Source organism: Manis pentadactyla, chromosome 7 (genome assembly GCF_030020395.1).
Source record: "Manis pentadactyla isolate mManPen7 chromosome 7, mManPen7.hap1, whole genome shotgun sequence".
NCBI lineage: Eukaryota > Metazoa > Chordata > Mammalia > Pholidota > Manidae > Manis > Manis pentadactyla.
The window spans coordinates 11,501,858-11,517,978 of NC_080025.1; the positions used below are offsets into that span (position 1 = coordinate 11,501,858).

The window sequence follows — 16,121 nt, forward strand, 5'->3', positions numbered from 1 at the left end:
TGAAAACCACTATACATCTATTTCAGGACATTGTCTTGTTTTAGTTTCTTGTTTCCTTTTTTTTTTTTTTACCCCTGGGTAGTAAAAATATCCCAGTCTCTTCAATTACAAGCAAAAAATATCAGTTTCTAAATGAGTCCTTAAAAAGCAAAAATAAAAATACTCTTTTCACTTGAAAGAAAAAACCTAAAAGTCAGAGCTCATATAACTTAAAATCAACGAGGGAATGTTCTATAGTCTGTCTCAATTTTAACTTGTAACAGTTCTTTATAGGCTTTCAAACCCAATCTAGAAAAAAAAAGAAAAAGTACAAAAACTGTCCTTAGGAATTAGAAAAATCACAAAAATACTTCATAGTTTCAGCTTCGGTACTTAAGTTTTGGGTCTTTTTCTCCATTGGCACCGAACCAAAACACACATGATACTAACAAACAAAAATTCTAATTCATACTGGAGCATATGACAAAAAAGAAAAGTTTTTTTCTCTTCAACTTATTTAATGAAATAAGAAAAACACCTCTTTTGGAATGGACATATTCATAAAGAAAACAAAATTCTAATTCATACTGGAGCATACGACAAAAAAAAAAAGTTTTTTTCTTCTCTTCAAATGAGTGATTACTAATGGCTGTTGGTCATACAATTTTCTCTTAAACTATTATGGGTATTTTAGATGAGCAATATATAATCTGTTGATATATTTAAGGCATGCCAGTGGCATACAGTTCGTAAGAAAAATAATTCTTTGCATAAATAAAAGCACATTAAAATATTATAGCCTTTAAAATAACTTATTTCTAGGGTAATAATTTTATTTTCATATGCACCTACTAGATAAGGGAGTGGATACTGGAGTGGATATTGACTGAAGAATTTACTTGTGGTATTACTGAATATAAACGCAAAGTTTTAATGAAATAAGAAAAACACCTCTTTTGGAATGGACATATTCATAAAGAAAACACACATGATACTAACAAACAAACTGAATATTATGGCAGCCTTAGCAAACTAACACAAAGGCTCACCCTCCAGTAGGGGGAAAACATTAAGTATAGTATCTATGAAAAGCAGCTAAATTAGAAATATGTACAAAGTATAAAACAATATGTTCACACTTAGAATAAACTGGGATGTCTGAGATGTTCTGGTTTTAGGACCTTATTCCAAGTGGAAGAATATCCTAACAAAGTATTCCTACCACTTCCAAAAGAGAGCTTTGCCTTGTTATATTACTTTATCCTCATATAAATAATGCAGGAATTTTATGAGTGTCCCCATCTTATAGATGAAGTCAGTTTTAAGAAGATAATTAACTTTTCCAACATCACCCAATTAACACCTGAAAAAGCCAACATTCTACTTATCCTGCATCTGCCTCTCAAACACAACCTGAACGGGGTACTAAGTAAAGTAGTTGAAGTACAGAAACTTCTCTCTGTGCACTGCACAATGCTGCAAGCATCCAGTGACCTCTGAGTGTCTTGCTAGGTAGATTGCAGTGGTTGTTCTAAGCTTTCAAATGTACTAGTTTGAAAAACTTTGCAAAGTTATAGCAAAGCCACAGTGATGCTCCTGATAAGACAGTACACTCAGAGATCAGCATCAGTGGTAATTTCAACGTTCCCCTGTATTTTACGCCAACTCATGCAGGCACCTCTGGTTCCATCTTCATGGCTCACTACATAAAGACACCTGCAAGGGGACAAAAAGCATGCACATACAGTCTGGCGGGGACCTGGGAAGGAGCTAGCACGGGGCAGTTACTTCAGAAAAACCAGGAGAGGAGATCAAACCAGAGGAATAAGATTTTATTTACCTGTTTCTTCATCTATCTTGAAAACACCGACACCAGAACCATCTCTAATGGAATAGCGGATCTCCCCATCTCTTCCGGTGTCCTCATCATGAGCAGACACTGTCATCACTGATGAGCCAACAGGGACATCTTCTTTCACGACACCCTTTTCCACAAAGCTGGAAAACACTGGTGGGTGTAAGTTTTCATTCACATCTATGACCTCAACTTCAACATAGCAAGTGGAAGACAGAGAAACTGGCTTCCCTTTGTCTTTGGCCCTCACAGTGAGATTATAGACTTGCTTCTTCTCAAAGTCCAACTGCTGTAAAATTCTCACCGCTCCACTGAGTTTATCCACGTCAAAGTTTCCCTCTCCGTGGTCCATCAGACTGTACCTCACTTGACTAGACTGACCTAAATCAGGATCATAGGCCTCCAGCCACATGATTATGGCTCCTTCTGGAAGGTCCTCTCGCACTTTGACCCGATAATTAGGTGGAATGAACCTGGGTGGGTTGTCATTAACATCCTCTAACGATATTTTCAAAATGACAGTGGAAAGTAACGGAGGTTCTTCTGTGGCTTGATCCCGGGCTTCAATCTTTAAGTAATGGATATGCTGTGCTTCACGATCCAAGGAGTTTACAACTTTAACGACCCCAGTCATGCTGTCAATTGAAAATTTATCTGTATCTGTCAGAATGGAGTATGTCACATGTCCATTTGGCCCCAGATCTTTATCTGTGGCTTCAACCTGGATGATTTCACTGTTTAGCTCTTTGTCTTCACTCACTTCAACAAAATAACTCTCCTGTAAAAACTCGGGTGGATTATCATTGGCATCCAGAAGTGTGACATCTAGAAGACGCCACACGGCCCTCTGTGGTATCCCAAGGTCGGACACTGTGATATTCAGGGTATATTCATCCCTTGTTTCTCGGTCAAGAGGAGATAAAACTTTTAGCATTCCTGTTTCCATGTCAATAACGAAGCAACTATCCTCATTTCCTCCAGAAATAGCATAGACCAGTTTTCCATTGAAGCCAGTGTCCAGGTCAGTAGCATTTATGAGAATGATGCTGGAACCTACAGGATGGTTTTCCTTTACCGCAATACCACTTGGAAGAGTACTTCTAAACTGTGGTGTGTGAGCATTGACAGAGTGAGAATCAAAGAAAATATCCTCGACCTCGGCCTGATGGTGTAACTTATTTGCCTGCAGGAGTTTCTCTGCCAGCATTTTGGCGACGCCAGTCTCTTCACATTGCAAGTTTACTGGCTTGCGGCTGGCAGCCACGGTTATGTTGATATATAATGACGTGGCAAAGTTTTCTCCATCTGTGGCTGTAATTCTCAGACTGTGAAAGGACGCCTTTGCATCTAAGACATCACTTAGTGATCGCTTTAACGACAATACTCCAGAGTTGGGGTTTAAGCTAAACAAGTCTAGTTCGTTTCCAGCTTCAATCTGGTACCGTACCAACTGAAGTTCATCAGCATCAATAGCAGAAACAGTAGTTATTTGCTCTCCGACACCTAGGTCCCTGGGGATGGTTCCTTCACAATTTATTTTCTCAAACAAGGGTGTGTTGTCATTCAAGTTATTAAGAGTAAGGGTAGCAAGGACTTCAACTTCCCGGCGGTACGGCAAGCCCCAGTCTGACGCTCGAATCCTTAGAGTATAAACCCGAGGCATCAGCTCATAGTCCAAGTTTTCGGAGGTACTCACGGCACCGGTGAAATGGTTAATCACAAATGGCACATGGTTTAAATTGGCAATACTGTAAGTCACGTACCCATTCTCCCCCTCATCAGGGTCCACAGCACTCATACTCAGGACAGTAGTACCAATGGGCACGTTCTCATTGAAAGATGCTTTGTACGTAGTCTGGGTAAATTCGGGGGAGTTGCTATTTGCACTTAAGACTTTAACCAAGACCCTGGTTGAGGCTCTTCGGTCACTTGTCGTGACTTCAAGTTCAAAATGGGCTGCCTGCTGCCTTTTAATTGGTTCTAAAATGGAAATGAGGCCAGTGTTGTGATTTAAACTGAATTTAGCTTTCCCGGGGGTACTTTTGAAAACATACCTCAAATGAGAATAACTAGGTGTGGCTTTTACAATGACCACAGGTGTGTTCGAAGGGGCAAATTCACTTATTTCTGCTCTGTAAACATCCTTTTCAAACCTGACCGGCCCAGCTTTGAACTGGGGAGAAGTCACATGAATTACTTTTATAGTAGAGAAGTGGGGAGGAGTTCCTTTATCTTTAGCCTGTAGTGTCAGATTGTAGCCAAAAGGACGACTGTCCCAATCAATACCACCAATGGCTTTGACTTTGAATTCTTTACTCCCTGGAGAAGACCTCACTGTTCTAAACTGCTGAAGGAGATCACCGGCCACAATGCTCAAGGACGCTATCTCCCCGTTGACACCCTGGTCACAGTCGTCCACTGTTACAACTGCGTATGTTGGGTCCTTGTCCATTTCTGAGGGTGATAATGTCACAGCTGTTATCACAGGGGCACACTCGTTGGCCTGCTCCACATGAACTGTGAGCTTGGCCATGCTGCTGACGCCACTGCTCCCGTACAATTTCATTCCCCGGTCCACTGCAAGAATTTCCATCTCATAGAGGTTGGTCTCTGCATAATCAAGTCTACCAGTTAAAACTACTGTGCCTCTGGTTGGATGAATAGCAAACATGTCTGTTCGGTCTTTAAAACTGTAGTAAAACTCTCCATTGGTTCCTATGTCTGCATCCGTGGCACTGACTCTTGCAATACTGGTCCTTATGGCTGTGTTTTCCGGTAAAGAAACGCTGTAGGAGGTGGGTGAGAAGAGTGGTCTCAAGTCATTTGTATCCAGCACTTGCACCCTGACCTTTGTTCGGGCTTCAGCATTAGTATTTTTTTCAACTGCTTTGACTATTAATGTGTAATGGTCTTTCACTTCCCTATTAAGAATAGCTGTATTTCCTCCTTTGGTCCTTATTCTTAGAAAGCAAAAGTCTCCAAGGATGTATTCTTCTGCTTTGAATAGGTTTTCATTGTCTCCTGAGACAATTTTGTACCTTAATTCCCACAGTGGATTTGAAATGAAAATACCCATCTTTACAGGATGCCCAACGTAGGTCTTGGCTGCAGAGTTTTCATGCACAGTGACGTTGTATTGGAAATGTGTAAACTGGAGAGGAGTCTGTTCAAGTGTTTGCGTCCCATCACTGTCTCCAAAATGCTGGAGGAGGAGGAGCGGGAGCAGAAGCCGGGCCAGATGCCTCCCCATCGCTTGCCTCTCAGGAACCTAAAATGGTAGAAAGGAGTAAGAACATTACTTTGGGGGACATAATAAGAACCATTACTCAGGGGGACATAAAACAAATGAGAAAGTGTAGATTTTTCTCTTAAACTTTGTTTTAGACCTTACATTTGAATAAGGCATTTTTTTCCATCTGTATGGAATATGAATAAATGCAGTGGATTAAGATTTTTTTTTCTGTTTTCCAATAACCATCAACCCTCCTCTAATATGCCTAAGTGGTAGAATTAGGCATATTAAAATTACTAAGTTTATTAAAAACTTTCACACTTCAATGACTCAAGGTAAAAAACCAAGGAGCATCAGATGGAAGTCTGAAAACTGTAACAATTAAATCGTATTATATTTAAGTCCTCAAGGCAAATATAAGCAATTCTTAAAAAGATAATGAATGCTGCTTACATTTACACACAATAAATCAAATGCTCACAAGCACACAAATTTAATTGCAACTACAGTATCCTGAGGATGGCAGGTTCAGAGCAGCACCAAGACATCTCAACAGTAGTTTTCTGTGACCTGGGTAATGACAGCTTATAATCCCATTTCAAAATTAATCCTGAAATAACATCATTTCTTTGTAAGAATGCTTAAGCTCACCCTGTACACAATGGAAGGGTTTACTGTGGCATTGAATACTATGCAACTATTTAAAGATATTAAAATATCATTTTGATAATGAGATCATTTCTGAACCACTAACATGAGCCCAAAAAGGGTTTACAGAAGAAAAACCAGAAGCTTGAAGTCAAATAGAACTTCCTCTGTCTCCAAGTCAGCGAAGCAAATCTCACCAGCCATGTTTTATCACCAGTGCTGTCACCAACTAGTGTTCACTGTGTCTGCTGTTTTGGGGGCACTGAGCTGCCACCTGAACACAACACAACACACACACACACCCGAACACACACACACACACACACCCGAACACACACACACACAGGAACACGAACACACACACACACACACACACACCCTGAACTAAAGACAGGACCCATCAAGGCGGCAGGGTGAGTCCGTGGGGCTGAGGCATGTCAGGGACAGGGAGTGGGCCACTTATTTTTCACACCAACTGCTCTCCTAAATGCTAACAAATTCATCTTGTAAATCAGTGGAGTGTCACAAAACATCCCAGCACTGTCAGAAGAGCAAAGCACAGTGCCCTTGGCAAAGTTAACTCTCAAATGAATATTCCAGACACAGGAATGCTACCCAAAGTGAGAAAGGCAGCAGGCTGGAGGGCTGGTTTAACAGCCAGGCTGAAATTAGTATGGCAACATTCATTTACAGTATCTTAACTCCGTGGCTGCCAACTTTGCCCCATTAGTGATACTGTTAGGGAAAAAGAAAAGACCTGATGCACAGAAGGCTATTAGGAGCTGAACTGATACCGAATCACAGTCAAGCTGGGCCCCCTAACTCGTTCTTTAGCCACCATGCCTTCCCGTCAGCAGACAATGTCAGGAAATTAGACAGAATTTTGGCCTCTAGGAAAACAACTACCATTTAAACAAAATGAAGGCAACAATTCCTCCCAGAATTCTCTCTTAATTTGGTCAACAGTTCTTATACTCTGGGAAATTTATTATGTAACAATCCACTAATTTTATCAAAACAAGTGAAAACTTCCAACTCAACCTACAGGTACCAGGAGGCTGCTGCAGGACAGACCACATAAGGCACATGGAGGTCAAGACTTCTGAACGATGGAGAGCCTCAGCCCAAGGTGCTTACAAATGAGGCATAAAAATATATATATAAATTAAACGCTTTAAAGAACACTTAAAAAGATGATGTTAAACAAGCATTGTTTTTTGTTTTAGGCGACATATTACTACTATCCACTGTACTACAAAGTATTACACCAGGATTCTATTGCAAGCAATTAAATTGCTTTTGCTTAATTCCATATACAAAATATTAGGCAGCCATTAATTAAAAACAGTAAGACCACACTCTACACGATGATACATAAAGACGTCCAGATACATTAACAGGAAAAACAAAATTGATCCCATTTATTGTTAAAAACAAGGTGGGGCAGTGGAGATAAAACAGTGTGCATAGTACAGGAATGTGCTTAAAAATGGATAGAAAAATGTTGGACTGATAAAAGTAAACTCTTAACAGTGATAACTTCTGCAGAATAGGCAACAGGGGGAATGTTTACATTTTCACGGAATTTTTTGGCATAAGTATGCATTATCTTTCTCAGTCATTCACTCCCTTCACCAATTCTTTCATTCATTCAACTAATACTTAATAAGCACCTACTATGTGTCAGGAAAAATTGGGGACAGAAACAGACACCTGGGATATAAAAGTGACTACCAACAAATCCTCATGGAAACCACATTTTCTGGGGAGAGACAAACCATTAAAGAAAGAGTTTATCGGATGGGTTAAGTTCTAGGAAGAAAAAGAAAGCAGAGCAAGAGACCGGCCAAGAAAGTGAAGGGAGAACCCTAAATTCAAAAGGACCAGTGTTTCTCAACCTCAGCACTATTGGCATTTGGGGCAGATAATTCTTACGGTTGGCAGGAGGGTGGAGACGGAGAACTGTCCCAGCCACAGCAGGATATTATAGTATTATTCCTGATCTTCACCCACAAAAAGCCTGTATCATTTTCCCTCTCCCCCAACCAAAAATGCCTCCTGACACTGCCAAATGTCCCCTGGAGACTCAAAATCACCACCAGTTGAGAAGCACTAGTTCCAGAAACAACAAAAAGCTCCTTGTGGCTGGGGCACAGCGGGTGATGGGGGAGCACGATGGGAGGGGTTTTTTAAATAAACTTTAAATTTTAGAATACTTTCAGATTTCTAGAGAAGTTATGAAGACAGATTCCCCTATTGTTAACATCTCACGTTATTACGGTACAGGTATCATAACCATGGGACACCTACCACCACATTGGCATTACTTGAGCCCTAACGCCCTCATTCTGTCCCAGGATCGGATCCAAGGTGCAGTTCTGCCTTCAGTCATCAAATGTCCTCAGGCTCCTCAGGGCTGTAAAAAGGTCTGAATTGCTTTGTGTTCAATGACCTTGACAGTTTTAAGAAGGGCTGGTCAGGTATTCGGGAGAAAGTCTTTCCACTGTCTGATGTTTCCTTCATGATTAGGTGGGGACAATGGGTTTTGGAGGAGGACCACAGAGGCAGAGTGCCATCCTCCTCAGATCCCACCCCCCTGGCTCGTGGATGCTGACCGCGTTCGCTGGGTTGATGCAGCGCTCGCCAGGTTTCTCCGCACAGAGGGCACGTTGCGGCCTCTCTGTACCGTGCGCTTTGGGGGCAAGTCACTGTGAGCAGCCTAAAGGAGGGGAGAGCTACGCTGCAGAATTTATTTAGATATCTTTCATAAGGGAGTTTGCCGAGTCTCTCTGTTTATGTATTTACTCAATCATTTCTTTAAATCGGTACGGATTCATGGATGAGGATGATTTTTACAACTTCGGGATTTTATTATAATCAAAATGAGAAATCACTTGAGGATTTCCAACAGGGAGAGACGTGCTCTAAGTAAAAGGGTCACTCTGGCCCTGGTCCTGAGAAGAGAGAGAAGCCAGGGCAAAAGGTGGAGGGAGCCAGTCAGACCAGTGCCCCCGGAGAGGGCAGGGGCCTCGGGGGCTCAGCCCAAGGATGGCGCAGGCAGCGGGGGGTGGCAAGCAAATTCTGCACCTTTTTCAGAATCTGCTGATGACCTGGAGGGACAGAGGCAGGAGGAGAGAGGCAGAGAGGGATACAGAAGAAAATCCCAGGGACTGGGTGCTGAGCAAGGAGAAATGAGCAGCCAGGCACTGAAAGAGGAGAGACTGAGAGGACAGGTTCCAGGGAGGAAGATCAGGAGTCCAGATTTGGACGTGTTAAGGTGAAAATGCGCACTGTTATCCAAGCGGGCAGTAAGAAGTGGGGGGAGAGGTCCAGCCTGGAGGGCTGCCGCAATACTGGTGTTACTTAAAACCACAACACTGAATGAGATCACCAAGGAGCAAGCGCAGAGAAGACAAGAAGACCCAGGACAGAGCCCTGTTGCTCCCCAAGACGTGAAGGGCAGAAAAGGAGAAGAATGAGTTAACGAGGTAGGAGAAGCCAGAAAGAGGGACAAAGACATGATAAGTCAGTCAGTCTTTTTGAACATGTGAAGCCTAACATGAGACCTAAAGATAACAAACTAATGCCAGCTGGCTCCATGCTGCCCCCACCACTGGTGACAGGCCCTGGACCCCCTCTCACCAGCCAGGTCACCAGGAAGAGGCCCACCACGTCACAGTACTGCAGCTGATTCTCTGCCCAAGACATCTTGGTCACTCAGTCTGACCACAGCCTGAGCCACCACCCATTTATCGCTCTCCACTGGTTCCCAAACACCGCGGCCGCCTCTCACAGCCCACCCACCAGAGTTCCCAGAGGACACACTGCTGCCGTAGTACACTTTCTAGACCACGTGTGTAAATGAGACCTTTGAAAACCTTGCATTTATTCTGCAAACGTGGCAACCAGAAGGCCACTGTAATTACAACCAACTAGTAAATGCAACTCTTTTGATCAGGAAAAATAATAATAATTCACTTTTTAGGAGTCATTGTTAACCTCACAGTAATGTAACCAAGGATCTCTGAACTCAGGTTTCACTGTAAAATACCCCGATCTAAAAAACTACGGCTGTTACTCTATATAAAAGACACAGTAAAGCTGAAGTGGGTGGGGAGGGGGAGATACTACCGTTTCATCTAAAAAGTGCATTATTACCTGGAGTTCATGTTTATGACAATTAAACTCCATAGCCATTTTAGCCTAAGGCTACACTTTGATATTTAGAAGGCAATCACATGCCTTGAACTCACAATAAAATAGGATTTCTTTTACGCATTTTCCAAAGCAAAAACAAAGGCTGTTTACTTAGTTCAGCCTGTAGGGACAAGGGCCTCAGGTCCAAAGCTGTAATATCTTTAGTATAGATTCCTGAAAAATCTATAAACGAGGAAAATAATTTTCTAGTAGAAATCAGACATTAGCATGCTCATATTTCTTCATTAGGAAGACCTTTGCAGAAAGTGTTCCAGTCAATTACTATGACTGTACATTCTTCACAAAACAACATGGCCCCAGCAGAGGACCTACCTGCATAAACTCAAATATTTAGATATAAGGCTGGAGATGCAGAAGCATTTCCTATGCTTTGGAGACAGGAAACTTGGTGGGACATAGCATCACATGTGCATAAATCCTATTAAATGGTGTCTTTATTATTTGGGTCATAATTGTTTACACGTGTCATTATTTGTTCTAGCCCTCTGTGCAGTAGGGAAACAAAATTCAGCTTGCCATTCTACGTGTGATGGTAAAAATGCACGGAAGTATTCAAGTTAAGGACTTGGGTGTTCCCCCTCGTGTTCTCCTGAACACTCCCATTTTATATCAGCATCAGTGAATGCGTCACTAGAAACGAATGTGTTACTGAAATTCAGAGCTTACTGTCCCATTTGAATGGTGTCACATTTTAAAAGTATTTTTTAAAGATGTCTAAATTGCAAGGCAGAGAACTATACTTCCAAAGAAAAATGTCATGAAGTTGTCAAAAAACAATATAAGAAATGTACCTGATCCTTTTTAAAAAATACTGTATATTAAATGTTTAATGAGATCTAAAATCACTTGATAGGAGTAAAAAAAAAAAATTATATCTTACTAAGAAAGCCTGTTTGTTACTCCACTATAACCAGTTCACAGCTTCCAGATAACATTTGCAACAGAAAAAAAAAAATCTGCATTTTTCTACTCAGTTATAATAGCGACAGACAGCACTTATAAAAACTTTGTTATACTGAGCCATTAATGGGTATGTCTTATTTTCTGGGTGCATTTTAAGCCATCTTAATATGTTTTTCAGTAAAAATAGGGGAGGGGGCAGCCATGAACCCAGAATTGAACACAAGTCTTAGGCTTCATAAGTGCCATTTAACTACTTCTAATAACTCTGCATGTTAGTTTTGAATGGAGCTGCAGTAAGCCTGCTTTAGCAATAACGGAATTTAATTATTGCCTTCAAATGATCAACAACTTATTCCAGTTTAACTGAAACCAGTCTTCAGACAACTGATACTGACAGTGCAGAGCTACAAATTTCTCAGCACACTATAACTCTTCGGAACTTAAAAAAACTTCAGCATTTACTTGATTTATTTAATCAGAGCAATTTTTAAAAGGTTTTCTTGCCCTGAAGAAAGTTACACAGAATTCTGAATTTTTAAATAGCCTCCATATAAAATATACTATGTAATTTACCTACTATATAAGCCTATAAAACATGTCCGTGGGCATCTGCAGATGACTGACTGTTTCTAGCTGTTCTGTGCTACTCTGACACAGAAGACAGGAATGGGGTGAATGGAGGCTGCGTGTGTACTTCTGGCTAGGCTGGGCATCCCCCTGCTGCGCTAGTTCCTCACTGGCTTCTCGTCACATGCGAGGCGTGACCACACTATGGAACTCCTCCTCCAGCCACTGTCTCTTCACCCTCACCAGGCAAATGCTGCCCAGAGTTGCTCAATAAACACACTGCATAAGATCATCTCACCTAATATAGTTTTCTCTGCAAACATTAGTCATTTAAATGTTTTGGCAGGTTAGCCAGTAATTAACAGTGGTTACTTCTACTTCCAAACTAGCAAGGTTTTATTACCGGACCAAAGGATGATGTTGTGTATTGACGTTCACACACACACAGGCATTTCACTAACTAATGGATCAGGAATGTGAATATTCTATGTACAGGAAGTAAATGGAAATTAGCAGGCAGGAAGTCCCACCTCTGCAGGAAGTCCCACTTCCCCTTCTCCTTAAAATGTTCTCTTCCCCTGTTCTGTCTGCCCACATCTCACAAGAGGTGGGACCTACCCAGGCTACAAACAGACACCCTTGATGCTATACAATTCTACCTCTTCTACAGCTCTTCCTAAATTATCCCTCAAAATTGAACATCACACTCAGATGACCTCTTCTCTACTGCCCCCTTTTGCAGAGTCTACAAATTCACATGGATGCCTCCCTGCTTAAAAATAAACTTCATTCAAACCTTCATTTCCTCCAACCTAACACATTCTTTCTTTTACTGGCATAGTGTTCCAAAAAAGTAGTTTCTCAGAGCTACATTGACTTCCCTCTCCCTAAAGACATCATATCTACCCTTATCTGCAAATACGTGACCTCAGACCCTCAGGTTCCCGGCAGCACGAACAGCTTCTTCTGGTGTCAAATCAAATGACCTTTTCACAGTACTCACTTTCCTTGACCTAATGTCACATGTGACACTACTCACCCTCCCCCCCCACAATACTCTTGCACCCTTTCCATTGTCGCAGACTGCCTAGAACAAAGAAGTGATCCGTAACATGGGAAGGACGAATGACACTAAATTTTCTTGATTCTCTTCAATACTCTTTTGTATACTACACTGACTCTCCTTGAAGTCGCTCATTACAAACTTCTGTCTTCCAACTCCTTTCATAAAAGCACATATTACCACCCTTCAAAATCTCATCCACTATGCCTTAGTCATAAAGGGAACATTCCCTCCGGTGCCAAAGAACACTCCTGAGACACCACCAGACCGAAGTTATGTGGCCTTGTCACCCCCCCCCCTAAAAAGTTCCCTAGCTAGACTTTCCTATGTCTGTGAAGAGTTTCAGCTCATCCCCAATGTCCAGGTCTGCAATCTAAGGAATCAAAGAGAAAAGAAGGGACTGAGAGACAGAAAACCTGTGATGTAGCCCCAGCTTTGGCACTAATCAACTGTGTAAATTCAAGGAAGTTACTGAGTTCCACTTCTTTATTTGAAAAATTAAAGATTGGAGTACAATCTTTACAACCTCCTACCTTCCAGATACACACCCTCCACCTTCTGTCTCTGTCTGTCTGTCTGTCTGTCTGTCTCTCTCTCTCTCACACACTCACACACACACACACAATCTAAAAGTTCGGGACTTCTATGTTCTTTTATTTTTATCTGCCAAACCTCTGTATCTAAAAAGTTACCTAGACTTGACATTTTTTTCTTTCTCAATTTCTCAAAGTTGTTCCCTTTCCATTTAGGCCGCTGCCACTTAGTTCATATTTGTCTTTGCTCAAGCATAGCGTGTAAACAGCCTCTGGCTCCTATACCATTCAGCCTCTACACTAAAGTCAAATTCATCTCATTAAAACTTCTTTGTAGTAGTATTCCCTAGTTTGCAAACATTCAGTGTTCCCCTCGGCCTGCTGATTAAGTATATTCTTCTTAGCCTTGTATTAAACACCTTTGATAATCTGACCTCTACCTACTTTGCAAATTTAATCTCCCAATATTACATCCTATTTCAACCCAAAAAGGTAGAGGTCCTGCAGGCCTGAAGCAACCAAGCTGTCCTAAGCCAATGACCCCACCTAGTGGTGGGGGTTCTACACTTTAACACTCCACCCCTCCCTCCCCTTCTAAAAGATAATGAAATTTGCTATTTTATTTTTTCCTGCCCTTCACTCCTCACATAGTTTAGTTATTTTCACCTTTCTCTTCAACATTTCTTTCCTTCTCTTCCTAACCCTTGCCCAGAAAAATTATCCCCCCTCTCTTTATAAACTAATGTATACGCCCAGGTCATAAATTTGCTGTTCTACCTACACAAGGAAAAAAAGGCAAGTTGCAAGTCAAGTGAAAACAGGATTACAGAAGCAGTGATGATGAACCATCAACCCTTTTCCTGAAGATAACATGGTGGCTCTGCTTCCTCACACTCTTGAGACACCACCCTGTCCTGGAGACGGCTCTAATTGCCAGCAGCTCAGAAAGAGGTCACCACCCACCTCAGAATGCTTCCAAATTGACTACAGGTGGCGCCAATTCAGTGTCTGTACTGCAGAGCCGATTTGGAAGCCCTATGCCTAAATAGTCTATGAAGGTTCAGGATTAAACAATTACTGATTTTCCTAGGTAGTTTGCAGAAGACGTTTAATTATAGATTTATTGCCACACATATAATAAGCCTTTGGAATTGAGCAAGAATTTTGGCAATATATTCAAATCTGGGACTTAAAGAAGAGACGAATATTTTTTAAGGTTGAAAATGGGCAATATGCAGATTCCTCATCTGATCAAATTCATTTTTTAAATAAAAAGCTCCTCTCACATATGAGAAGAGAAATGGCAACTTTCTGATCTTAAATTAATTACCTGCTTCATTCATTTCAAAAACTCCTTTCCTGTGCCTGCAAACACTTGCAAATTGAGCAACTGAGACGAAAAGACAGTCTGACTTCATCTTCTATGTAATCTAGTCAAAAGAAAGCTTATCTATTGCAATTTTCCACTAGTAAAGATTAAACAGACACCTGGCTTATGGCTTCCTGCTAGTAAATCAAGTCCTTCAGATCATCAGGCCACTGAGACATTTAATGCAACAATAATGCACTAATTTGATTCAGCTTATTGATTCTAGGTAAAAATCAGCCAAACTTGGGAGGAAAACATGTGCTGGTAGACTTGGTAACAGTCAAAGTCATCTGAAGATCCCTTCACTTGTAACATCCAAAGAAATGACTTCTTCAAAGGTGCCTCAAGAATTCAATCTAAGGACATACACTAAAAAGGCAGAGGATCCTGGGAATGCAAACAGTACTAGTTTGCAAGTAATTTTAGATTCTTCTTTTGGCACCTGTCCATAACATGGATTTAAATAATGTATTAAATTAACATGGTGAGAGTCCTCTAGGGATACGCTTCTAGTGACTAAGAGATACAAATTAATACACAGGTAACCTGAATGACTTTATTAAGTCCTCTAACAATCTCACTTCCTTTCAGAGGGACAAAGAATTTGGCTCATTTACAATATTCATTTTTTCAAGAAATGGGTTACACAGATACACACTTTATTCAAATCAAACCTTACACTGAACTTACCATGTCACACCATGTATACTGTATTTGGCACAGCTTAAGTTATAGCAATTGTTGTTTTCAAAGATTATGTAATGTTCCCAGTTATTTTTGCATCCATCTCAAAGTTTAAAGAAGTAACAAGGGAAGAGAGACAATAATTCTAACTGTGAAACCAGAGCTGTCCTTCTAAAGGAAAAAAGAAAAAGTCAAATATCACGATTAACATACACCTGAAGAAACACATTTCCATGAGTAACTGTAACAGGTGGGTGTGCTGGATAACAACCACAAGGTTAAGAGTAACATGGAAAAACACTGCCATTACCTAGACTCAACAAGTGCAGATACCTTAATTCTATTGAAACATATCTCTGAATATATTTAGAATCTGCTTTTGTAAAAGATAAATGACTGAAGATCATTATGCCTTTTAAGTCTTTTACAACTTTAATAGTTACTATAAAAATCCAATTTAAAAAAGTCCTTTACTAGGCACCAGGGAGTTGCTTAACAAAAGCTACTTAATGAAGCCATAGTTCAAACACATGCAAAAAAAAAAGACCCACAAAGAAACTTGAACTGCACAGAAAATATTTATGAGTTTACTTTCCTAATACATACAATTGCATCCTTGTTTTCAAAGCCCTGCAATTCACATCAGTGGAAACAAGTAATCTTATAGACAACAGAAAGTTGGCTTCCTAGAAAAAAGCACTTTGAGTAAGAAAAAGCAGTACAGAGGCAGAATTTCTTTCAGAAAAAAAAAAATCTTCCAAGTTTCTCTTCCAGAATAATAACACTGATAAACAGCACATTTTGCAAATGTCTGGCATCGCAATTTACCAATCGCGCTTATTCTAGCTACATTCATCCAGTTCGTACTGAAACTTCAGCGCAGCACTCGAGCGCACGCAGCATCCGAGAGAGAAAACTCAAGACTCCATTTCAAAGATCCCATCTCACTGCGACTGGCCTCTTCTTTCATCTCACCTACCTGTGAATGTTTCATAAATTGAAGAATTAAGCCAGGTGCATGATCAGTGAACTCATTAAGGCATGAGTGTCACCGGAGAGGGAGAGCAGAG

At 40.9% G+C, this 16,121-nt stretch overlaps 1 protein-coding gene across 10 annotated transcripts in view; it reads right to left on the reverse strand.

Annotated features, from left to right (window-relative positions):
* Positions 1 to 16,121, reverse strand: part of FAT1 (FAT atypical cadherin 1) — a 119,032-nt gene that overhangs the window by 99,473 nt on the left and 3,438 nt on the right. For 4 of the 10 annotated variants that reach the window (XR_005026606.2, XM_036894397.2, XM_036894391.2 and 1 more), the window contains exons 1-2: positions 16,031 to 16,048; positions 1,820 to 5,102 (exon numbers count right to left, since the gene is read on the reverse strand). Coding sequence is in view for 9 of the 10 variants with exons in the window: in XM_036894397.2 (XP_036750292.2) it covers positions 1,820 to 5,102; positions 16,031 to 16,045 (3,298 nt within the window). In the remaining variant the exon portion in view is untranslated. Of the gene's footprint in view, positions 1 to 1,819; positions 5,103 to 16,030; positions 16,049 to 16,121 lie in introns of those variants that run through there. The other 6 variants (XM_036894398.2, XM_036894395.2, XM_036894396.2 and 3 more) reach the window with 2 other exon arrangements.